Source organism: Neomonachus schauinslandi, chromosome 6 (assembly GCF_002201575.2).
Source record: "Neomonachus schauinslandi chromosome 6, ASM220157v2, whole genome shotgun sequence".
Taxonomy (NCBI): domain Eukaryota; kingdom Metazoa; phylum Chordata; class Mammalia; order Carnivora; family Phocidae; genus Neomonachus; species Neomonachus schauinslandi.
The window spans coordinates 96,332,072-96,359,643 of record NC_058408.1 but is presented as its reverse complement, the minus strand read 5'-3'; the positions used below and the strand labels follow the sequence as shown (position 1 = coordinate 96,359,643).

At 33.2% G+C, this 27,572-nt stretch overlaps 2 protein-coding genes across 2 annotated transcripts in view; one reads left to right on the top strand and one right to left on the bottom strand.

Annotated features, from left to right (window-relative positions):
- The window catches only part of CTNNA3 (catenin alpha 3), a 1,723,003-nt gene that overhangs the window by 538,575 nt on the left and 1,156,856 nt on the right, over positions 1-27,572 (top strand). The gene's annotated exons all lie outside the window — the stretch shown is intronic.
- The window catches only part of LRRTM3 (leucine rich repeat transmembrane neuronal 3), a 155,634-nt gene continuing 147,344 nt past the window's right edge, over positions 19,283-27,572 (bottom strand). The window contains exon 3 of the mRNA XM_021700134.1: positions 19,283-20,165. Within this exon, the coding sequence (XP_021555809.1) occupies positions 19,956-20,165 (210 nt within the window). The 3' untranslated portion in view covers positions 19,283-19,955. The remainder of the gene's footprint in view (positions 20,166-27,572) is intronic.

Here is a 27,572-nt window from a genome sequence, read left to right as displayed (position 1 = left end):
TGTGAAAATTTTCAGCAGTACCTATTGATTTAGATAACTGTTCTCACATTATACTTTACTCCAGCCTATTTGAGTATCCCTTTTTTCACGAAGAACTGTTTACTGGACAGATGTCTTTCTAGATCTGCCCACTCTTGCCTGAAAGGCAGTAACTATTTCAGTAGCTATTAGCATATTAATCAAACTTGGGTAATTCCATACACTTCACATTAATTTGCTCTTGTTGATTATTTGCTGTAATATGTTAAATAATTGCTCTTGAATGGGTCAAGAAAAGCAGTCATTCACCCATTTTGATTGCTATAAATATCTTTGAAGTTATCCAAATGTGCTTCTATATTATTCACAACTCTTCTAAGTCATTAATAAATATATTGAACACCTGTGCTAGCATTGATCCCTGAGGCACCTCATTATTAACCTAATTGCAGAGCTTCATGATATTTCATTTAACCTTGATTTTACTATCAAACTTTTTTCAAACCAAGACATATTCAAACTAATGATAAAACTTTACCTTTTTATCCTTTGGTTGCCATGGCTCCATAATTGAATTTCCACATTAAAAAAATTATAAATGAAATATCACCAGACATTCAATTTTTTAAAAAGTTCAAGCAAGAAAATAGTTTTATATTGTTGTCTCCTCGTTGTTTTCGTTCAAGTTCTACTTGTCCACTCTTCTTTTAATTGTCTGTCTTTACCAGCTATTTTCAGAATGTTAGGGTGTGGAACAATAATTCTATAATCCCAGTATCACTGTTTTGGATACAGTTTTGTCTTTTTGTGAGTCCCAATGCCTCAATGCTATTTTATCAAATTGGAGTTAGGAAAGGAAAAAGGAGATGGAATTCATTTTAGCTGACATTGTATTCATCAGTGAAGCCATTACAAGTGAAGAATGAGCTTTGCACCTTCTGGTTTAAATCAAGCTTATAGAGTAGAGTTTTATCTAATGTTGGAGATAGAAAGGACTATGAAGTTTACATGGTTAAATTTCCCTCATTTTTCAGATAAGGAAGCAGAAGCCCAAAAGATGAATTGACCTTGATGAATGAAGGTCACACTGATCAGAGCCAGGGTTCTGCTTTTTACTCTGTTCATTCCACTGCAGTCTGGCTTAGGTTTTTATTATTATTGTTTTACACTATGGGTAATTAAACTTTTCTGTCTCATTTATTCTGAATTTTGACATGAGTTCTTCTTTAAGCCTCTTTTAGGCCATCTGTATCTAATCTAATTCTTTTAATCTCTAACAGTGACTTGAATATAGTTAAGTTTTCAATAAATATGTGTTGAATGGGTAAATAAATCTGGAAGCACACTATGTATTTAGCTGACTCCAATATATATGATAATACAAATATATATACACATGCATATTAAATTATAGTTTTTTACATGATTTTTAGTTTTCTTTTTATCTCATGGATCTATATCAGTCATGAAAACAAGATCATAAAGCATATATGTTGATTTCCAACACTGACTTTTAAATGATTAGGCTTTTGGATAAAAAGATTTATTTGAACTCATTGTACTTAAGTAACACTGAGTTTTTCTATGATATTGAGTATCTTATATTAACTTTAATATCACCTGCTCTAAGACTCTCAAATCCAACCAAATTCTCTCATAGATATTTGAGCTATTTTGGAGAGTATAAGGAAAAGGGTCTACATATGAGAAGAGTCCTTCTACAAAAATTTGGGGAAGGAAGCCAAAGTCATTATTACTATTGATCCCTAGCCTTCTTGCCTCCTACGGGAGGCATTATCAGAGAAACTTCTGTGTTTATCTACTTTAAATATTTATTTAAATTTCTTTTTAATAGTAACATCTCAAAATATTGAAATGCTCTTCATTACTGTTGGAAGGTCACCGTTCAAATCAAATGGTCAATGTTCTCTCATGTGGATAAGCCACTCCTAGGAAGAATTATAAGCGCCTTCAAGGTGCATTATGTATTTCAGTTTCATGATTCATCTGCTTTGGGGAAAAGTATTATTTCCTGGCACATGTTCAGATGCTGTAATTTAAGACATTTATAGTAAATTATTATACCACTGCAGCAAACGAAATTAATACAACTCCAAGAGTTATACCTAGGGAATAGTTGATTCATTTAGTTGGATCTGGTTCATTGTTCTTTAACATGGTAGGAGAAAATTAAAAAAAAAATGCATAACTACTTTAAGTTTTTTGTCAAATACCTATGAGTATGAATACTGAGCAGGAATGTAAGTGAAAAAAATAATATAAAGAAGCAAGCAGAAAGGATTAAGCTGCTAAAAGTTCTCTACAGGTGTTTATTTGAGTATTTTGACCTAACAAGTGTCATGGACTGTTATTACAAAACACTAAAGGAGCAGCTCTGTCTTATGAGAGAGTCCTCTAGGATATGAGGATACATGTTTTGCTTATTCCTCACCACCCCTCACTCTTTTAAAAGTGTAGGTGTAAATCTGTTATTGAAAAAAATGACATTTACAGCATGCTTAGTGAATCTGTTTCTCTCTTCCTTATTTTCCCCATGGTCACTTTCATGATCATCTGAGTGATCATAATTGTTTCACTTGTACTCTTGTCAGATTAATTGCTTCCAGGAGGTCTTTGGGTGAGGCATAGATAGGTGGTGTTGCTATGTTTTTGAATTTACTCACATATTGAACTAAAGATGGAGTCTATAGTATGTATAGACCAAAGTAGCTTCCAGTGATATGACCTGGGCTTTTTGTCAGAAACATATGGAGGTTCTGAACTGACAAATACAGGATCCTCCAATACAGGTTACTATAGGCTTCTTAGATATATAATCTAATTTCTGGGATACCCACATTTAAATTTTCCCAGACTCAGGTCTCTCCTTGGGATCTTTTTGATTGGTATTAATCCAAAGCTGCATTATACTCCATTGGACTCAGCTTCAGTCCCAAACCAAGATCTGAGATTTTCAAAAAGGGAATAATTGAAATATACTCTTCAGGATTGATTCTTAGCAGAGAAATGCCAAGAAAAAGCATAGAAAGTGGTATCCCTCTCAACTGCAGGCCCCCGTCCCCCCCCGCACACCACTGAGAACTATGATTGTGATGAGTTACTGATAGTGTGTTATTACATCTTTAAGTATTTAGGATTTGGAAAAAATATTAAAAACCATTAATTCAAATTTCTTACCCAGCTTTATGTATGTGCTGGTAGGAATATAGTTCCAATTGTGTATTTATAACAAAACTTAATGACATCCGGAAAAACAAAAAAAATTTAGAGACTTTAGAATAGATATATTTTGTATGAACTAGTCTTACTAATTCACTTAAATAAGATTTTTATTTGTATTTTTATATTGCATAGGTTCATAAATTCATTCTATTCTATGAAGAAGACATCTCTGATTTTACAAAGATTATACTCTTTAAACAGAATTGAAATGTAATTCAGAACCTTGTCTATGTGTAATTCCAAACTGACTGGAGAGGTCTTATATTCCAAAATTTAACTTGTTAAATGTATTGGTTATAGATATAAAGCTAGTACATAGATACCCATTTATTCTTTTTTTTTAATTTTCAAAGACATTTGTGAAATAGGAATTATATAGTAATCAGGAACAGAATGCAATATTTTGATATACATTTTCTTGATTTTCCTTTTCTTGTATCTGTTCTCTTTTCTCTGACTTTAAGGAGTAGTGTGGTCCTAGGACATTCAACTAAAGATGGGATTTGCATGCCAATTGGGAATTATTATATTTTAAATTTGTCTTTATTGCATGCTTTATAAATCTGGCAGTTGGACTAAAGTATAACTACATAAATACACATGAAATGCTACATGTGAATGAGTTTATATATTGTTATGGAATAAATTTTTTATTTTCCCTTCTTCACATGAATTTTTTAGGGATTACAAACTGAAGTTTGTAATGATTAAATTTTGGATAAAATATGAAAAATGCATTCATTTAAAATCTAAATTTTGAATATTTTATTCATATTTATTTCATAATTTATTAAAATGGCACCTAAAACCACCATTTTAAGTTTCAGAATCTAATTCACATATTACCCCAGTTCTCTGAAATTAAGTGGAAGGAGACACTTTAAATAGTATCATGAAATCATGTTGGAAGTATTTTTGTGTGGATAAACTTGGATGTACTTGAAAAACTACTGCTTCTTTAATTGGGATTGGGATTAGAGGGATAGAAAGAGGGGTTTAGGCTGTCAAGGAAGGTGGAGGAATGAATGTTTGGAATATAGTTATCATGCTTTAGGATCTATAATCTATAGTTAGGTTAACTCAAGAGTTACTAAAACAAGGAAAAATTTGATATTAAAAAATGTTAAGAGCCACTTAATGACAACCTATAGACTTTTGGCTGACACCAAGAAAATACTTTAAAACAAAAGATTGTTGAGAGCTTCATTTTTAATCCTAGTTAGCTCTTTTGAAAATACACTTTATTGTTCTCTTTAAACTGTGCCTGAGAATGTTTCTACTAGTGGAAAATATCTTTAAATATATGTCCTGCTTTGCATCTTTATATCTGAAGAACAGTATATGAAAGAAGTGTGCTGTGTTTGTGTATGTATCCGTAAGTTTTTTTTAACAGTTCATAGGTGCGATGCAAATTAAGGAACTGAAAATCTAAAGATGACTCAATGATGAGATAGTGGAAAGTGGGCATGAGGCTAGAAAGAAAAAAAAAAAAGAGCATTCCAAAGTTCAGATTATACCACCATTGCAATAAGAATCTAAAATGCTTTCAGAATAGCAACTCTAGTTTACTTCCTTATTTATACTTCTTGCTTCCCCCCCAGATAATTTGAAACTTCTTATAACAAAAGGCATATGAAATAAAATGAAAAAAAATATAGGATTACAAAGAAGAAATAAACAATATAAAACAAGAGAAAGCGAGGACACTCAACAGGAAGGCTTACCTGGTTACCATGTTATCACGTGTAACCCAGTTCAGAGTTCCTGAGCTGAGATGTAAAGGAGAGAGGATGTGTTACAGGGCTCTAGCATTCACTGGGGATAAGGGACAATCATTTTTCAGGGGTAATTTTTCCTGGACCTAACTCTAAAATACAATTCTCACATATTCTTTAAAAAATTGTGTTCCATAATGTGATGGGTATTTTCCTCAACAATAGTTCAAGTAAATGTAGAAGCATATTCCCAAAGGCTTTTTCTTCTATGGACCTGTAGAGGATAGAGTCCAGTGTATATATAGCATGTTATGCAGCAAAATAAAAAAAACCTGAATGTCTAGAAAAGATAAAATTGATTTCAGGGTTAGAGATGAAAAGTTCAAGGGAGATGTTCCTCTCTGCTCTAAAATATTTTGGAAAATAGGATAAAGTTGTCTTCCTGCCTTAATTCTTAAAACCAAGAATTCTTTCTCTTTGAAGTACAAACCAGGCCCTATCACCTCTTCCTGCTGTTTCCCACATCTCAGAAAGAAAACAAGGCAAACTTGACCAAATAAGTGCTGACAAGATTCACTCTATAGTGATTATATGAATATATTCTGCATCTACTTAAAATTCAGATTTCAGTCTCTAGTTGCATAAATTTAAGGTGTGGATCAATTCTATTAGCAGAAAAGGCTGAAAATTGAAAGAGAAAACAAGACAAGGGAACTAAAGTCAGTTAAAACATTTTAATTACACCCCAGCCAAAAGAAGTTAAAGAAAAGTCTGGGAAAGAAGAAATTTTATGGAAGCATATGATTTCAAATCAGGTATGAAATAAGACAATTGTAAAATTTCTATAATATACTGGAAAGAGTGGGAAATGAAGGTGTATTATCATAATTAGCAGTTATAAATATATCAGTTGTTAATTATTTCCATTGAAAGAGCAAACTGACAACAACATCCATTCAATGTATGAATGATTCAGTTAATAGATTTTCATGCCTCATTTCTGACACTTTTTTGGGGGGAAGATAAAAATACTGAAGTGATTGAAATACTATGCTAGAGTGACTTGCATATAATCCATTACTAAGTGCTATTTTTATTTTTAAATGCCATTTTTTCCCCCAGAATGAAAAATGTAAATGCTAGGTACTTCAGGGTTTGCTTTGATAAGAATCTTACCATTTGGGAATTTCGTAATCAGTAACAGGTGACTAATGTTGACACTTTCCATATATTAAATTATATTGGTATTCCTGAGATTGGTGTGTTGTCTGGGATACCATGACTCTGGGGAGAGATGGAAATGTCCTCTGGTGGATTTCTTTTTACCCTGCTATCCATTGCATTAACCACATGTAAATGCACTCCAACAGACAACTTTCTACCACATAATGGTTTGACAAAATAATTTTAAGAGATACTTTAGTTTTTTTTTTTTTTTTAGCTATTCACATTAACAAGTTTCTGGATCTTTCATAGAATACCGCATGTATGGTCATATAAAGGCAAGTCTTTGATTATTCAAGGGATTCGTAGAAGTCCTAATAACCAAACATAAGCAAATAGCTGCTTTTATGAAAATGTCAAAAGATCTTTTTTAAAGGGAAGCTTTGAGCCTTATATGAATTTTCTTAAGCTCTGGGATATTCAATTTATTGAAAAAAAGATGTTGGAACATAGGTTTGGTTGTCAGATCTGGTACTGAGTTAAATATAACCTTATTTATACTTTCTGGTAGCTAATAGAGCTATATAATATGCTGTAATTGGACAATTCATATTATAAGATAAATTAATATAAGCGTTTACTCTCCAAGTCTTGTCACCCTTCATCATTATATCAAGTACATATGTATTATCATATATCACTGAACTGAGAGGTGGAGAAAAGGAAAAAAAAAAAAGAAGACACAGATAGGAAGAAGAGTAAAATAATCAGAATAATGTATTAATCTCCCTGTGGTTTACTTAGGGCCCTGAAACTAACTGTTGCCTGCTTAAACTTTTCTATCAAAGTCAACTATGATATGTTTTGATGGATAGAGAAATTGAATATACTTTTATTTCACATAATTCAAAGCCTGATAAATTATGCCAAGTTTTATTTAGAATTATGTCATTATAAGTTTACTATTAACCTTTATTTAATTTTTAGCTTAATTTTTCCATTTTTCTCATTTTCTTATTCCATTTTAGTAAATGTTTTCAGAGCAGGATTTTATGGGGGAATGAACTTATAGCAAATTTAATATGCTATGAGAGATGCTGTAGTGATTATAAAATATAGCTTGTCTCCTAATGATCACTAGTTCAGAGTGTTTAATTATGCAGATGTTTTAATCTATAAATTGTCACAAATCCTTTTGAAAGTAGATGGGTTACAAATCTGAAAAGGAATGGTGATCATCAAAGCCTTGTATTTAGCTAGCATTATACCCTATGAGCCTGGAATTTCTAACCAGCAGGTGGAGATCTAATAGTATTTCTCAAAGCCTTTCAGAAGAGTGTCCAATTATTTGCCATTACCATTCTATCCTGTTCCTATTGCACTCAGGAATGTAAATATCAGTATTTTACACGCGTCCTAACAATTACAGGGCCACATGAATTGAAAAGCACATTAATTTTCTTTGTAAATCAACTGGAGTTTCCCAGACTAGGGGAAACTAGGGGAAACTGCCTCTTAATAAGAATTAAGGATAGTCATGAAACTTCAGAAACCTAAGGGCTTTTGTAATTTTATAGTCACTAACAAATTATAGTCTCTACATAGGTACCATTTTAAAGATAACATTTAAAGCACTCACGTTAAGGATGTTTCAGGTATGTAATGTAATACAAATTGTTGTAGTCTAATGAATTCAGTTTCATAGGCTTATTTATTACAATATAGCATGGGCCACACTGTAGAGAACTATCTAGAGTGAAAATTTATGTGTAATTTATTTTATTTTTAATTTTATTGTTAAGTTAATCACCACACATTACATCATTAGTTTTTGATGTAGTGTTCCATGATTCATTGTTTACATATAACACCCAGTGCTCTATTCAATACATGCCCTCTTTAATACCCATCACCAGGCTAACCCATCCCCCCAGGCCCCACCCCTCTAGAACCCTCAGTTTGTTTCTCAGAGTCTACAGTCTCACATGGTTCGTCTCCCCCTCTGGGGGAAATATGTAATTTATTTTTGAAAAATAATTGTTTGTATATGATATACATTCCATATATCGGAGATACTCATGGCCACTTTTGCCGTACTGCATGCTCTTCATAATCCACAAGAGTATTTCAGGAGAAGAGCATTAAGACACAATTCCCTTGGCATTTATTAAAATAGCATTATTCATGATGAACTCTCTTCATATTAATGTTGATATATTCCAAAATTCTAAAATTAAAAAATATTTATTTTCCTAAGTGGGAAGATCAGAAAACTATGCTTTGAACTAGTTACTGAATTCACTTTTACTATTTCCGCTCAGCTTAACGCAAGGTGCATTCTTGAGGATTTAATAAGAAATTGCCCTAGGCACCAAACAAACAATGGAATCCTTTGGAAATAATGGTATTCTTATAAAGAGATGGGTTCGTTAAAGAAAATAAAACACATTTAAGGAAGTTAGGAGTTGATGATACTGAACACCTACCAAAGCAACTAGGCTTATTGCCATATCAGATGATCTGACCACCTTACTAGTATTTTTTCACTTTCTTAAAGAATAAAATACAAAAGACTATGCATAACCTAATTCTTAGTCACTTTAATAGCAGTCATGTCATAACCAGTAATTGGTGAAAACTTAAATTGTACAGGCAAATACACCTCTTCTACATTTTTTTCACATATTCCTGAGATCAGAACTGCAATATAGGTTTTTTGACACACACAAATTGGATTTGCATGATACATGTTAAAAACAAAGAAAATGAAAAACTTCTGACAATCCATGACCTTTATCTGTTACTTATTATTTTATTTATTTAGTAAAATTGCGTATGTCCTGCATTTATCAGGGAATGGCTCAATTGAATGCTTTTGATTTGAGGATTAAATTTAGAAGATTATAGGAGGGGAAAATTAAAAATCTTCTTTAACATTTATATACAGAACAAATTCAAGTTGCCTCACTATCTGAGGAAAATACCAGACTCAGAAACTACAGGAGTCCTAGATTTCCAGAAAGTAATACCCACAGACATCTAAAATACCAAACTAATTAGGAGTGGTGAGTGGAACTTGCAGGACAGGTGTGGTGTGTGGCATGTGATTGGCAATCTTTAGAATCCCGGGTCTCAAATTTCACTTATTTTGAGGACTTCTCTGATTTTCTCCCAGCAAAATTAGTCCTTCTCTCCCCTTCCATCCTATAGCACCATGCTCATACTTCATTTTTAGAAATATCACATTGAATTACAATCATTTATTCACTTTTAAGCATTTGATCACTTTATTGCCTATCTCAGTCCTTGGCATATTATTAGTAAAAGCTAAATAAATAAATAAATACTTATTTGATTGAATTAAAAACACCAAAGTATTGTGGATATAAGAGACAATCATTATACAAAAGAAAGGCACACTAAATAAATACATGTGAACGAAAATTTGTAACTATCAAGTGAACACACAGCTAGCTGCAAGTGAATAGTCCAAATGACAAGCAAACTTTGATGGAAAGAGAACACTTCTCCACCTTATTTAACTGTACCTTAAAAAGATAACAGTTTTATTGACAATTGTCTGTACTTTTAAGGCAGAAATAATTCTGCATATTTTGTTAAATTTTGATATGTTCATAAAATATTTTGTAGCAAAAAATAATATTGAGTAAATGTGAGTTCTAGTGGTGAGTCTGTATTCTATTATCAAAATGATTTTGATCATGGTGTTTAATCATATTCTACTTCAGTTTCTTTATTTGTAAAATGTAGCAATCAAAAAGCATTTTTGTTTTTACTCTTTGGGATAAAAATTCTGGTTAGTATTCACCAATATTAATATAAAGACTGAAAGGTTGAAAAAAGAAAAACTCAGTAAATCTATAGGTCATTTTCTCACCTGATACCAAACAGTAATTTGACTGAGGATGTTGTTATTAACTTCTAAGAAATTATTTAATTCATATAATTATTTTAAGTTAATAGAGTTGCCTGAATCAATCTTTTTACTGAAACTGACAAGACATTTTACTGAATGTCATTTTACTGAAACTGACATAAGACAAAAGATTAATATGATTTAAGCCTCCCCCCAAAAGAAAGGTAAAATATAGTGAATATATAGGAATATAAAAAGTAATTAAGTTGAAAAACCTTAAAGGTGGGAAATAGTTATGCCCAAATAGAAAGGCCAAAACATTTGCTCTGGCTAGAGTAAAATTTGGCTCTGAATTTTTAGGCAATCGGGATAAAAATTGAGCTTGGTATTTCTCTGCCAGACAAGCATGAATCTAACAAATATTATTCAAATAATAGATGTCCATATGTAAAAAATAGTACTCTTTCTTCATTTCCTCCTCTCTTCATTTTGCCCATCTGAATACTGCCAGTCTTAAGTTCTGTCTCAGTTTTCACTTTTGCCCAGAGTTATCCCCAACAATTCGGCTAACTTTGATTTCGTCCTTTGATTGCTATGTACTCTTGCAGGTATTCAATTTAGCTTGGATTTTTTTTTTTTTTTTTTTGCTTAATATGAATGTCTTTTCTCTTTGCTAAGACTAAGTCTCTTGAGAACAGGAAATATGTAATATACTCTTTTATATCTCTCAAAGATTTTTACTTTCCACTAGACATAGATTCGGTATGTAATAAAATCCATTACTTGTTAAAATGTCTTCAGTTACAGCTTTAAGTGAAAAGACTTTTAAATTTAAGAGTTGGGCTTAGGGAGTGGACTTTAAATGAGCAGTTGGTAGTGGTCACTTGTCGGTATATCTATCATCTGTATTTGAATTCTTGCTCCATGGTTTACTAGGTACCTATTATATAATCACTTTGAGCATCATTTTCCTTATCTCCTTAAGGAGATAACAATAGTACTTACTTCATAAGGTTATTGTTAATCCTATTAACCATATTAAGGAGGATTAAATGAATAAATGTAAAATGTTCAGAAAAGTAAACATTCATTAAGTGTTAGTTGTTATTATTTTATCTTAAAGTGCTCAGTATTAAGTCATTCCTTCTGGAAATAATTAAATAGAAATTTCTTCTGGTGACAGTTATGGAGCCCGATCAATTACCTGAGGTCTGTCCTCAGAAAGCAAAAGTGTATGACAAAAAAAAAGTCATCATTATAGACAATAATATTTACCCTCTCAGTAGCAAGAAGGCATGCATTATCTGAAAACTATATCAGATCATTAAGTTAAAAAGATGTGACCCCAAACTACATTTCTGTTTTATATTATATGAAGTGTTTATCCATTAAAAGACTCTTCTTCCAATCCCATTATGGTGGTACCAAGGTGTCATACTGAGCTCTCACATTTTTATTCCAAAACTGGAATCAAAGGCAAAGAAAAAGTCAATAAAGGCCACTACCCCAGCCTTATGTTATTCTTCCACAAAATGAACAAGTATGACAAGGATTCACTGTGAAATAGCCATGTCTAAAATATAATGTTGGTTTAAGGAACTCAACTTTGAAGTTTCTTAAATAGGAAACTGGCAAGGAGTGTTGAAGGAAGTCCAATACACTGAACTTAAGGTTCCATCAAATCCAAAGGTAAAAAAATGTTGGCATCACAAAGGTCTCAAGTTTTTCTCCATACAGCAGAGTTCAGAATGTCTTTACCTAGATCTGTTGCACATGTGAGACTAGAGCTAGGGTGGGTCCTGTAGGCTCTTCTCTCGAGGCAGTAATTTCTTTATTTTATGAATGAATATGAAATAAGACCCACAGATAATGAATGTTACAAGTGTCTAGGTCAAGAACTGCTAGAGAGGACTTTAGAAACTGTATTTCCAGCTCTCCGTTGTGGTGGGTATGCTCCTCTAATATTACCTTATAGCAGAGCAGAATGACAGGTTTAATCCAATCTTTCACCACATTTTCATTAGACTTAAAGTTTAGGGTATTATATTTATGGATCTGTAATTGAAAGCAAATATATCATTGATATAAAATAGTAAGAACAGATAGAGTATATTTTAAATACAATTTATTTCTCAATAACAGAATTTAACTAGGTATATGTGAATTAATATAATTACTCATACGGTTGACGCAGCAGTTGAGGGTTTATAGTTTTAGGCTATTTCAAAATTGATCTTGAAAGAGCATTTGGTATTTCGTTTGAATCTTTTATTCTGACGTTTCAGTTTCTCTCTGGAGAAATAATAGCAATAGTTCTTGAACTAGTTTTATTCTTAATATTCTCTTTAGGTTGAATTAATTCTATCCATCTGTCTATTATTTGATAGGTATCACTATCACAATTATCTCTTTGCTTTTATGTCCCCAGTGTCCTTATTGGCCTTTACTGATGACATTTGATAGCATAAATGTTACTGTAAATTTTAATTCTTAGTCTTAGTTTTAAAAATTACTTGCAGATTAATGACAATAAATCACATTTCCTTCACTTACCTCTTGGCATATGTAATTTTTTGTCCTCTTCATTATCTTTCACCAAGTCTTCAACCCAGATAGCAGGGTCATCTTTGTTTTCCAAAATCAGAATTACTCTAGATTTTCAGGTAAAATTTTTGTATGGTGGTGGTGGTGGTGCCAGAATGAACATGTGTCATGATACTAGATTCAGGATGTGAGAGCTTCTTTCTCTCTGGATTTATTATTTTAATTGTATAGCATACTTTTATCACAGTTTTAGTAGTGGTGGTTTTTAGTAGAAATGTGGCTGATGGAGTATTTCATTGGCTCTTGAATCCCACATGGATTATAAAAGGCAAGTGTATTTTACATGAATGCCATATGTTCAGGTAGTGTGATAGAGTAAAATGCTAATGTGGTTTCTGAATTATATTACCTTGGTCTTGTGCAAATTCAAGGAGGAATAGAAGAGGCTATTAGTCTAACAGTTTAATAAAAAGCTCCTAGAGATACTAATAGAATCAAGAGGCTATTTAAAAAATCATTTAATAGCTGAGACCGAGGCAGATTTGCCTGAAGATTGAATTCAAAAGTAAACATAAAAAATTTATTTGGTTACCTGCACACAGTGATGAAAACATTTGCATCACCTTAACAAAGAAAATTATTTTTTATTTAAACTGTATACTGTATTCTGAGTAATACAACAAGCAGGGTCTATGTTATTATAAAGGTTATCTTCTTGTCTCCTTTATGTGGTGTGCTTCCATTACACATCTCATTTGTGTAAGTAAAAATTCTCTTTAAAAATATTCCCACATAAAATCATTCATAGGAAGTATCCTGCAACCCAAGCCATGTCATTGCCAGCTAACATTTTATGACTAGATTATTGGTGTTTTTCTTCGTGTTGTCATTTGCATGTGATTACTTTCTTGACCATAGGTTTTGCTTCAACAGACAACCTTCCTTCCATTTTTTGCCAGTTGGAGATTATATTGTGGATACGCACTTATATTTTCTTATAGTTTTATAATATAGCTAGGAAAATTGCAAATGAAAATACAACATGAATATTTGTGAGTTACCTTTTGAAGGATTTTTCTTTTAAATGTCCACTCCTTTTAGGAAACAATGTATAAAACTTCAAGAAAGTAATGAACATTTTTTTCCATTAAGTTGCTGACTTGGGATATTGAAGGAAATCTCTACGCAGTCTGAAATAGTTTAAGCAATATTTTCTGTTTAAAAATAGGAAGGTATATTCTTTCTCTGCTGTCTTCACATCCACTATCATATATGCCTAATTATATTGATTATGGTCTTTTCTCACTTCTGAAAACAGTGCTTATGGGGTGATAGGAGCACATCCCTAGAGTCTGATGAACTGGATTTGAATATCTGACTCTCTTGTATGAGCTTTGGCAAATTATTGAACTACCATGATCCTTATTTTCCTCTTCTTTAAAATGGTGGGTTTACCTCTTCCCTAAGATGGGTTGAGAATGAGATGAGGACAGCACAGTGCTGGTACATCATAAATGAATTCTTTTCTCTTCCCCCACTTCTAGCCTTCAGCTATTATATTATTATCCATGAGAGCAAATAATAAGTTTTAGTTAAGTGAACTGATTTAAGACTGTTTTCAGATATTCGTGTTGAAAGAACTAATGGGGAAAAAATTTATAAACAACACAGTCTGTCAAGAAACAACCTGACCATTTTATGTATAGGTGTTCTTTGTTTTGCATTCCTCCAGTCAGGAAAAATGTTCAGCCAGGCTTAGCAAACTAGGATCACATTGGCACAAGAAAGCACAAGAATTGATAATTTTAGACTACAATAAAAAGCAATTGAATGACTTAGTGAAAGTAAATTCATTTGAACAGTATTTTGCAAAACAGTATGCATCAGAGATTAGCTCCAGAGATTCTGATTCAGTAAATTTAGTACGGACCCAAAGGATTTGATTTTTTTTTTTTTTTAAGTAGGCTCTACGTCCAATGTGGGGCTTAAACTCACAACCCTGAGATCAAGAGTGGCATGCTCTACTGACTAAGCCAGCCAGGTGCCCAGGGATTTGCTCTTAGTAGTAACTGAAGATATGATAGGTAGCAAAAGTTTAAATCAATAAATAGAAAAAAAATTTAACTGTCAGCTTTATCCATCCATGTTATCTTAATACTATTTTTCACATGAATCCAGGTAAACTCAATAAGTGAAAATGACCGAAAATGATTACACCACAGTGTCTATAGACTTGCTCAAAACCTAGGGTCAGTCCTTCATTTCATACAGCCTGAGGCAAAGACTACATCACAGAACCTTCAAGGCCATGCAGTTCAAGTGTGCTGCATTATATAACACAAGATATACTGCAATCAGCCTACCAAAGATAAATTGGTGGGCAGTGTTTCAGATTAGAAAACAAAAAAAGGATTTACTACAAGGATCCTTTAGCACAAGGTCCCTTGATGCATTTGAAATATTATTTAATTTATACAAAACCAATTTTCACTTAGCTTTTCAGTAAGATACACATATAGAACCAAATCTATAAATGTTTGGGAAAGAGGAGGAAGAAACTCAAGAGTTTTATAAATCCTAGATGGCTGAGGCATTCTGTGCTTTAAGGTCACTGTTCTTAAAAGAAAGGTAAATAATCAGCTGTAGACTTTTCAAAACATGAATTTTACCCTAAATTAAAAAATGTTGAATATAAGTAGCTTCCTATGTCACAATAAAATCATAATGCAAGCCATGAGAGAATTTTAAAAAATAACCCATCACTACTCTGGTGTATTCTTAAATGTTTCTTCCCCATTATAGTTGATAGTAAAATGAAGCGCAGTAGCTGATTGTCAGTCTACTCTACCCTTGTGGGTATGTCAGAGTTTTGAAAGCACAGATCCTGGATCCCCTGCCCTTGGTACCTCTCTAGTTAGGGACAGCTGTGGTGCACTGAGAAGGTCATAGCAGTAGTTAGAAGCTCTTACTGAAACACCAGCGCATCTGTATTCTTACTGCATAACCAACCCATCTAGACCTTGAGACATTTTTACGTGTTAGGAGGTTGAGGTATTAAGCCATTAAGAGGTATGTCAGTGTAAGATGTTACTGTATTTGCTTTAGAGATTTCTCACCCTTTTTCCTGAGGCCAAATATCCGCCAGTCCCACTACCTTTTCCTTTGTGTGCTGCCATCTACCCCACACATCTGATTTTCTTTCTTTTAGCATACTAATAGCTTGCATCATCATGCTTTCAGTTTCTTTACTTATTCTGAATGTTTAGTTTGAGAAATGATATCTGTCTTCTAGTCAGGAGCAGACAAAAGGAAATATACGTCTTTATTTCCATATACAGTGGTTTTATTTTAGAAAATATTTTTGCAAAGAGATACTGCTATTTCCAAGGAGTTTGTGGATCCCGGTATGATTTCAAATAGGATTATGAAATTAGTCTTGAACGTTGAATGTAGACAAGTTTTCTTTCCTTCGCAAAATGTAATTTATATTGGGCGCCTGGGTGGCTCAGTCGTTAAGCGTCTGCCTTCGGCTCAGGTCGTGATCCCAGGGTCCTGGGATCGAGCCCCACATCGGGCTCCCGGCTCAGTGGGGAGCCTGCTTCTCCCCTTCCCACTCCCCCTGCTTGTGTTCCTGCTCTCGCTCTCTCTCTCTCTGTCAAATAAATAAGTAAAATCTTTAAAAAAATGTAATTTATATTAAAATCTGTATCGTTTTATGGTTTTCTGGAATATTCAGGAGGGAGTAGGGATAGAGACTTGATAAAAATGAGATCAATAAAATTTTGTTTGCCTGTTAGCATATATCTTGGCATCTGTAGGTCAGTTTGGATAAATTAATTTCATTTTTAGTAGGAGGAAAATAGAGAAAATTATTTTCTATTAAGAAAGGTATAAGAATTCAGAATTAAAAAAAAGAATTCGCAATTTAAGAAGTAATCTTGCTGAGACAAAATAAAGGAAAAAAAATTATAAAGGTCTTCCCAATTACCTCTGAATTGATCATGTGTTCAGTTGAACATGTGTTGAACCTCACACTGTGGATCTGTTTTATAACCCACACAATCTCAATTTAGATGGTCTTTGATTTCTTTCCTTGTGTTTCTTGATTTTATGTTCTTACCTTGGGTCTACATATACCCACTTCTTGGAAGCATCTCATCTTCACATTTACAAATGATATAATATGTTAAGAAATCTATGACTTCCTGTGCTTTTTGAACAAAGAGTTTTAATGTGAGAGCCCAGAGTAGCACACAGAAAGAGTTCATTTAGCTCGTATATTATACAGATAGAAGAACTGAGTTAAATTAGGGATTAAACAACATGACAAACATTTTTTTTTTCTTTTCATTCTGTTCACTATCTCTGGAAATTCTCTGGCTCTGGTCAGAGAGAAGGCTTTTAGTATAGTGTAAAGGCTCTGAACTTTGAGAATGGTTCAATTCCACCAATTATTAGCCTTGTGTTCTTGGGTAAGTCGTGACTTCTTTGAGATTAATGTGTCTTCATAAGGTGGTTATGAAGACAAAATGAAATAATTTATGTAAAATGTGGTTTGTAAACCTCAAAACACTGCATAAATGTATCCTTTGCTGCAGCTACTGCTATATTGTAACCATGCTGGGTCAAACTGCACTTTTCAATTCCAAACACATTCAACATTCCTGTTATTTAAATAAGTGAGCAGTAGACAGGGAGGGAGACCTGGGGGCAGGGTGGTTAGAAAGGAGATAGGAGATTAATGAATGCTGAAAAAGATAGGTTATAATTAAGGATTTTAGACACAAATATATAAATTGCAAATGTATGATAAAGATTCCAGACACAGTTTCCTCTAATAGGTTTTCACTCCCTTTTCCACCCACCCCCATGGCCCTGAACATGGCAGAATAAAAGTTATGCAAACAAATAACCCTGCATCTTCTTTTTTTTTTTCTTGTAAAAGATCCTTTGGGTTGAATTTCAAATATGAGAAATTCAAAATTCTTAGTTTATTTGGCTCTTAACTGTATTAAGTCTTCGAATGCACAGAGCAGTGGTTCTAAGGTGACTGCTTCTACTTATAGTTGTTTACTTTAGATGAATTTAAAATGTTTAAGAAAGAAAGTTTGCTTCAGGATGTGAAGAGCACACATTTGTGGGGCTCCCTGGAACCTTATATTTCTAAAAATTATTTATCAATTTGAAAATGTCTGGAAATAGATATAAAATGCTTATTTATGTGAATTAAAAGATGTTTGAACTTCTAAAAAGAGAAAAATTGCAAATGACATTTTGGTTTACATAATAAATAAAATTTTGCATCCAATTTCAAACCCACAATAATAGATTTATAATTAATCCTCTATGAATTTACTAACTGCAAGACAAAACCAGAATGTAGAGGATTAAGAATAGTAACAATAATATATTGCAAAGAAATTAGAAATTGGAAAAAATAAAGATTTAGATTAGATGTAACATGACAAAAAGTTTTGAATAGCAAATGATTGATGAAAATATGTTACAAAATCTGGTTTGTGAAATAGTTGATATAGAGACATTTAGTTTCATTTAAATTAGTAAGAGAGTTTGCTTCTTCCAATATTTTCATTTTTTTTCTGAGTGTATCTTTTCAACAAAAATTTGCTGTACATTTTCTAAGTTCATTCTTCTTTAAGCTGCTCTTCAGTTTGCCATGATAAATCGGCATAAGACTAGACTTTTGTAGATATAATTTCTTTGGAAGAAATAAAAGTTTGATGTTGTTTTTGACAAATTCTTTTCTTCATTGTTTTTGATTGTGTTTGACCCTTGTTGGATTGACATTTGCTCAACCTATTTTTGATGTTATGAATACAAAATGACAACATAAAAAAAGCATTTCTCTTAGTGCAATAGCAATCAAAACTTGTAGTTTTATATTAAAAAACACACAAAAGAATGTGTGAATACCAGAGATAAAATAACAATTTCAAACAATAACCTGTGTCAAGCAAACAGCAGAAACAAGCTGATTATTTAGCCTCTGAAAAGTTAGGTTTTCATAATTTCATTTAAATTTACTTTATAATACAATTACATAATCAATATATGATCTGGGGTGGCTTCACATTACTCTGGGTTATTTTCCAGATAATTTAGAGGTGAATCTCATTATGGAGGGCAATATAAACAATTTAGAACATATTAAGGATGTTTACTTGAGTTATAAAGTTCTCCACTATGGCTGATATCTATATTGAATGAGCTATCAATGTTTAGACTTTTTCCCCAGGAGAGAATTGATGTACCACACAAAGTGAAAAATTTCACATAATTCCTTTGAGAAGTTCCCCAAAATATAGCCTCACAATTCTAAATGAAAAGTTGTCTTAAAAACCAGGCACATTTTGCACTGACCGATGGTTATTTTTAGGCAAACCACTTTAGGTTAATTAGGAGAAAATCTGCTACTGTACAATTATTATGCTCTATCCTTCCCACCTTGGCCTGAAAATAATGAGATGTAACAAGTTTTTCTTTGTCACAGGCAGCTGCACCTTTTAAGTGTATCAAAGTCTGTTGCTGTGGTTACGGCCTTTGTTTCCTGTGATGTTTTGTCCATGCTTCCCCCTACCCTTAACAATGGGTTACTCAAAAGAATGAAATAATGAGTCAATTCATTCAGAAATACGTTGTTAAAATATCCCTCTTTATCATTACATTTCACTGCTTAGAAACTAGGCTGTAATTCAAGGCAACAGTTAAGTCTGAGAAGAAGTGTTAAAAAAATCCTTGATTTTTTTTTCATTTATAAGAAAAACCTGCCTATGTAATTGAAGAACTTCTTACAATTCTCAACAATTAAATCCTTTTTGGTTAATGTATTATTTCTGGAACAAGTAGATAAAGTTCTACGCAATAAGCATGATAAAAATCGTGCATGTTTCGCACAGCACAGAATTTTAGAGTCAAGGTTTCTGGGCACAAAAGCAGTAACAAAACAGTCCCTATAAAACTGAGTAACTCGGAATAACACAAGAAATAATTTTTTTTGTTAATTTAAAATTTTAGAAACTGAAATGTGTAAAGTTTGTAAAGTAAAATGTAATTAAATTATGGTACTGTACATACCAGTTGTTTCTATAATTGAAACTTTACAATATGAAAAATACATTAGCTCTGTACAGTTTTTACAGGTAGGTAGGATGAGTTTTGAAAAAAAAAGATTTTCTTTTTCTCAGGGTCATACTCTGTTTAAGTCAAAAAAATACTGCACAACTTAGCTAATTACAAAGTGTAGACTTGAAACAATTCATGTCTTCTTTATTTCATGAATAAATCTTGGATTTTTGTTTAACAGGGGATTTTTGTTGTGTTTTGCTTTTAGAGTCCACAATGAACAAATCTTCCTCATTTTGTCCTTGAGGTTACAAAGTTTGGCGGCAACCCTTGGCTACCAATTAGCTCAGTTAAGTCAGCTGCTGTTTGTGGTCACTGATTTGGCCAGCAGTTGTGATTGTGCTCAGGTCCAGCTCAGTCTCTAGGTGTGTTTCCATCGTATCTTCCTGTGCGTTCGTTTCAAAGGACTTATGAGAGAGAAGTTCATGATGCACCCCACAGTAACTTATTGTGGGCTGGTCGTATGCCAGAAAGGTTGACACATTCATTGATAAAGGTATCTGGGGAAAAAAATGACATGAGAAAAATCGGTTATAAAACGACAAACCAGTTTGGGGGCAAGATTTGGCAACTGTGAAGTTCTGACCTGATTAACCTCTGTGGTTATATCTGTGACTCAAGTGTCCCCATGCTATCCTACTAATGTCCCTTATTCTCAACTGGTAAGTACAATGCCACAGTTTTAAAGCCTGGGATGGAGCTGCTCAATTCTTAAATAAAATTGTCAGATAGATAGTAGCCTGAGTGGTTCTGAAAATGCTACAAGCCTTATTGAAAAAGTCAGAAAATGATTTTCCTCACTAGGGTAAAATTGTGGTTTTAGAGCTAAGAAAAGTGTTATTTGGTTATGTCTGGTATTGGAATACCATAGAACAGTGGTTCTCAAACTTTATCATGCGTAAAAATTACTTCCCTCTTCTTTACCTCCAATCCCCCACTCTCCTGAGTTTCTTATTCAGTAGGTCCGGGCTAGGGCCTGGAATTTGCATTTCTTACAAGCTCCCACATGATGCCCGTCCTGTTAATCTACACACCACACTTTGAGAACTGTTGCAGAAAGAATCGTCCAGGCAAGTCATTCTGGCTCTTCTTACTCAATAATTTCTTGATATCTATTTCACTGTGAGCTTTTTGAAACATTAATGTCTGTAGTTTAGTCCATATATCTAAAATTTAGTCTTAGGGAACTCCTAGGAAGAATCTAAGGCTCCTATGAGGGTCTAAAAAAACAACGAAGGATAGTGCTAGTTTGAAGGAACCAGTTATATAAATGAGGACGGGATTCCCTTGCAAATTGCAGCTTAATGAAAGAAAGCAAGTTGGAAAGATCTGAGGATAAAACCACGAGTGACCACTGTGAGCAGAAGGGAAACATACATGTTGCAGACAAAGGGTAGTCTGAAATGTAATTAGATGTCAAAATCTAGAGATTATTCCCATTTTTTTCAGTGAAATAAAAACTTGTTCTAAAAAGTAGAAGGACTTGAGGAAACGAGCCCTGATCTCTATTTAATATCCTAATTACTAATTCATGTTGTTGAATTGCCTTGGATAAAAACTTCTGCCGTTCTTGTTTGGTGAATGGATAAAATATATTTCTGTTTGAGCATATCAGAATAAATTCCTTTCTGATCTCAGCTAAGATTAGAGCCTAAAGCTAAGAAAAAAAAATGTCTAGGTTTTGTTCTTTTGTTAACTCCTTCTTTACCCTTTTCTTCATGCATAAGAACCCTCTTGGCCAGTTCTCTTTCCATCCCTACCCTTCTATCCATATTTATATTTTCTCCAGTAAAAATCAGTTGAGCAGATATTTCATTGTTTTCTCTTAAACAAAAGAATTCCCTTCTTTTGAGATTATTGTTTGTTTTTAATATGAACCTTTCAATGTATCAAATGTGTAGGGTTTAGTCCTTAGAGCCAGAAATGTAATCCAATTCATCAAATTAAATTCCTCAGCTACTCCTCCTATTTATGTGGATTTAAAAAAAAAAATTGAAGCATACAGTTGTCTGATGTATCAATAAAAGACATCTTACACTTTAAAAAATGGTCAAGATGATTGAAAGATTATAAAGAAAATAATAGGATGCTTCCAAAGATGCTCATTTAAAATAAGTATTCCTGTTGTTGCTGATGAAATACTCAGATAACTAAAATGTATTATTATGCAAATGTAATTGTGCAGCATGAATAGATTTGAGTTATAGGAGAATATGAAAATAGAACTGTTACTGGGTACATGAGTTTTACATTAGCCTCTGGGAAATCAATGCTCTGTAATGTGTTATGGGTCATATACCTGTAGGGTTTTATACAGTTGTTCTTATTTGTCATGGAAACTTCTGCTTCCTGGCTTACTTGGAATTAACTCTACTGTGAATAATTTGTAATTTCTATGGTGACAATTTATGAAAAATAATAAATCATGATGCATTTATTGTGTGTGTGTGTGTGCTGCACACACACACACAATTTCTTGCTTGATTTAATATCTACAGGCTGCACGTATGCAGAGTGCAAGTCCTAATTTGTACCGTATCAGTTAGCTCTCATTATTCATTTAAAAATCGTACATATTTTCTTTAGAGATTTTCTTTTTTTGGATATGCCTTATTTTAAAATACCTAACCCTATAGTTATACTTTTTCAAATCAAGTCATATTTTTCACATTCTAATATTTCTGACATCGGTATGGTACTTAAAATCGGTGTGAATGTTTAACATGTATTTTCTTCCGTGCAGTTGAAAGTGACTCTTAAAGTTAATGACATCTTAATATCAAGAAAATAACATAGTGAATAAATTTAAGCAGCTAACCATATCTGAATATAACCTCACAGATTTTCTCATTAACTTAAACGATTTTGAAAGTCTAAGAGTTAGTATTGGATATATTCACATGTATATTTGTAAGACTACATACATATATTGATGTACATATATACACAGTATATTGCCACATACATACACACACACACACATATATATATATCATATTACTTATGATTTTAAAATCATTTAAATCAGGTATGAAAAATACAAATTTTGGTGATACATTGATTTTGGACAACTTCAAATAACAAATAACAATTTTGTATTTGTTATTTACATCAGATATGTATATAGATATACTACATATAATATATAATAAAGATATATATATTTATTTTTTTAAAAGATTTTATTTATTTATGTTTAGACAGAGAGAATGCACGGGGGAGGGGCAGAGGAGGAGAGAAAGAATCCCAAGCTGACTCCACATGGGGCTCAATCTCAGGACCCTGAGATCATAATCTGAGCTGAAATCAGGACTTGGACACTTAACCGACTGAGCCACCCAGGCACTCCTATTTATTTTTAAAGATTTTATTTATTTATTTGAGAGAAAGAACAGCAGGGGAAGGAGCAGAGGGAGAGAGAGAGGGAGAGGGAGAAGCAGACTCCCCGCTGAGCAGGGAGCCTGATGCGGGGCTAGATCCCAGGACCCTGGGATCATGACCTGAGCCAAAGTCAGATGCTTAACTGACTGAGCCACTGAGGTGCCCCAAAATATATATATTTATTTAAGGAAGTTTTTTTTTTTTTCCAAAATGCACTTGCTAATGACTTTATTCTTGCTCATCTTGATGCCTCTATTCTCTGTTTATGTACATAAGCTGATTTTCAAGACTAGCCTTGGGTTTTGCTAGGGTATGTGCAACTTAATGTGTGTTTGGGGGTGATTTAACATTTGTTTAAGTCCTACCAAACATGAGCTTTGTGTACAGGATGGTAGTTTTACTTACAGTCAAAATAGAAAGATATGTCTTTGGTATCACTTGAGTAATATTAAGAAGCAATGGAAAATATCTTCCCTACTGGCTTGGTTCCCATCTTGAAAATTTTATTACTGATTACTATTTTGGTTTCTAAGTATTGAAGCAATTGATAAAATGGAAGTGTTACATGATGAGAAATAGGGTGAGCAATTATCATTATCACTGTAGCTTGGTTCCCTGGGAGAGTGTCAAAGTCTGCCTGGATGTTACCTCAGGTTCTACCTTAATTTATTTAGGATTTCAGGTTTCTCTGTCTAGCTACCTGAGCATCTGTGGTCGTTTGTTCCATCCCTTGGTCAACAACTGCCTGGACATGTTTCTAGCATCTTCCTCATTATCATCACTATCCTTCATTGAACATTTGCTGTGTGCTAGGGATCATGCTGCATGCTGGACTTGGTCATCTTATTTAAGCCTCCCAAGGGCTGCTGTAAGGTAAATATAATGATCCCCATTTTACCATTGAGAAAACTAAGGCTTAGTTTATGTCGTTAGTCTAAAATCACTTAACCTGGTGAGTTGCAGTAGTTGCCTAACTTCTTAATCGCCATGCTTTACTGCTGATTTATCCCTTTATCTAACTTGCACTGTCCCTGGAGCCTAGAGAAGTGAAGACAATGTGTCTGATACTGGTTTGACACCAATTATCAACAATCGATTATTTCCAGTATGGTGAACACTGATTTCCTGTGCTATACCATACCATAGCTTTTTGATACTTACATGCACATATGATCCTCGGGAAATAAACAGTTTATCAGGGGTTTATGTTGTGGGTAGATGGTAACAGCTCAAAATCAGAGCTCTCTGCTTCTTACTAAGCTCATATTGGTTAATACAAAGTGTAAGGAGAAGTGTCTAATCTGGAAAACATTCTGAATTGGGACAGGAACTTTACAGATACTCCCAGATACAAATATGTGTAAGACTGTTAGGGAGACTTGTAGGAATTTTAAAGCAAAATTTCTGTGTTGTCTTGGAAATGGGTAGAAATTTTTTCAATTATGTGATGTTAAGTTTTTCTTTTTAACAGAAATGTAAAAAGTTAGAAACTGTAATCAATCTGTAGTTTGATTATTTTGGTTTATATTAAATGATACTTGTTTTATTTCTTTCTGTATGTAAAATGGTTATAGGTAGGTGCTGGGGGAGAGCAGGAGTGGGGAAGTGAGAAACAAACATGAATAAGACACAAATTCTGCTCTTTGGCAAAATCTGGGGGAAATAAATAATGCAAGAGAGTGAAGGAAGATGATGGAGGGGGTGAGCTGGGAGACAAGTGATTGTGTGTACTTAAAGGATTTTTGGGTGTGTGTGTGTGTGTGTATATATATATGTATGTGTGTATATGTATATTTTTATGTATAAGCATACTGTGCTCTGATTTGCTGATTCTAATAATTATATCATTCATCCTTTATGGGTGCCTAACTAACCAGCCATCTTTCTTGTTTGGAAATAATGTTATTTTCCAGATTTATTGGCAAGAGTCAATTTTGGTGAGAAGTGATTTAATATTTACTTTTATAGACTCCTCCACAGAGATAATATATTTTACTTTGAAACTGATTTATCTGTTTGAAGAACAGTCTATCTCTTGGAACTCTTTAGCATTCTAATGGTTAATTCCTGTGAGAACAACAGACTGTTGGATCATTAATTTTAATTATCCTGATCCTACTAGTAATTTATTTAAAAATTTTTCAGGAAATACTTAATTACGAGCCTGAATTTATGTTATGCTACCTTTCAACTTAAAAAAAACTAATTTTTTATACTTTTAAATTATTACATGTAATCCAGACTTTGATACCCAATTTTGGTATTTTTGAAGAGCAAAGTTGCAAACTAAAGTAACAATTGCTGGGGCATCTGGGTGGCTCAGTCAGTTAAGCATCCCACTCTTGATTTTGGATCAGGTCATGATCTCAGGGTTGTGAGATCGAGCCCTGCGTTGGGCTCCACACTGGGCATGGAGCCTGCTTGAGATTCTCTCTCTCCCTCTCCCTCTGCCCCTCCCTGCTCATACATATACTCTCTCTCTCCAAAAAAAATAAAATGAAAAAATAAAAATGAAAGTAACAATTGCTATCCTGAGATCAAAAGTATAGGATAATAAGGCAGGGACTCAATATGATTTTGAAAATTTTCACGTATCTGGAACTTGAGAATAATGTGAAATAAAACATTATATGCAGGAGGATGATAATTCTTCTAGTGCCTTTTGTGTCAAAAATACATTATAGTGAACTCCTGCACAGTGAAATCACAAGATGAAAAAAAGTCGAATTTCATTTGAGAGGTCATAATACTGCTTGCACCAAAGTGCATTTAGAGTAAAAAGAAAACAAATTCTGAATTTTATGTGTGTTGTGCCAATTTGTATTCTCGGTAATGTCCCCACTCCATCTAAGTAATGGGGAGAATCTTATAAAATGCAGGTTCTTTTATCTTTGTAATTTTAAAAAATATATCTTAAATATTTAAGTGATGTTGCCACTCGTGAATGTATTTTGCCTTCACAAAACAATTTGTTTCTATTCCAGTTTTGCAACAAGAAAGAAATGGGGGTTGACTGCATATGCATTGGTTTTCATAAATTCACATGCTAGTGTCTACAAAACCAAATAGAAGAATTCACGCATTAATTTATTTGCTTCAACAAAGACTTGCTGAATGCCTTCCCTGGGCCTGGTGTTGTGTGTTAGATGCTGGAGATACACCAAGTGCTTGTCCCCAAGGCTTTTGGATGGAACATAAACCATTCCAGCATGCTTAGCAAGTGGAATAGAGAGGACTCCGTAAAGGAAGAAAGTTTTTCTTTTCCCCAATTAGCATTTCTGTCTTACTCATTTATTCATTCTTGTTCTTGCTCTCTCTGTTCCTTGAATTATCAAGGAACTTCCTCAGTACTTTTATGGTATGTATATTTTGAAGTTGCATCTTCTGTGGACTTTATTTATGCATATATTTTATCTTGTATTAGACCATAACCTTCTTGAGCACAAAAATCTATGACTAACCACATATCTCTATGCCTTATATTGTTTCACATGATCCCTTTAACATAGTAAGCACTAATGAATGAATACACGAGTGAATGAAGTAGTAGAGTAAAGGGTATTTAGTATAGTCGGGAAGAAATTAAGAACTTTCATCCCAGGATAACTGGGCTTTATGGGAATATGTGGCTAAGAAAATATGCTACAGTCTAATGATGTGAATACCAGGCCATTATGATTCTAGGATAGAGGTAGAGGGCTACAATGAATTTTCAAAAATCCACACTAATGATGAGGCACGTAGTGCTGCATTATAATGTAATAATAAAATCCTTCTTTATTTTTTATTTTAATTATTTAAACTTTTTATTATTAATTTTACCTTAAAACATTAACATAATGTATTTTATTATGTAAAATATTAGTTATAAATTTGAAATACATAAAAATTTTAAACAATATTATTAGTAAGATAATTATTCTTAATTTGGTGATTTTCCTCCTATAAATTTCAGAATGTTACATCTGTGCTTTGTCCTTTAATACTTCTCACACCTGCATTTTTCAAACTCTTTGGTGCTCCCTAGAAACACAGCCCATGATCTCCAAGAGTTTGGTTCACCTGCTAAATTAGCTCTCCCAGTAATGGACTCTGCTCAGGATCCTTCTGTGTTAACCTGTTTTATTTTTGTAGTACCAGTGAAAAGTGATGTTTCTTTTTTACTGAGGCAAAGCAAAATGCCCCAAACTGTTTTCATTTACATGCAAATCTTTCTGCCTGCTAAATTGGCACTGTTACCAGGTAAAGTGATGGGACCCAAATTGAGACTATGACTCAAAGGCCCTACTGATCTCGATGCTGTGTTTCCAAATCTGTTTCTTCATACTGTTGTGCAATGAGGTGCAGTTGCTAATCAGTTTAAAAACAATCTCCTTGTTTTTCTCCCCAGTCCTCCCCACCCCCGCTGGAAATTTTAGTTACAGTAGTCCACTTAAGGATCTTATAATGATGATACAGTGGCTGGTATTTTTTAATATAGTTTGTATAAATCTGTGAGTGAATGAAAATCCACCCATTGCATTCAG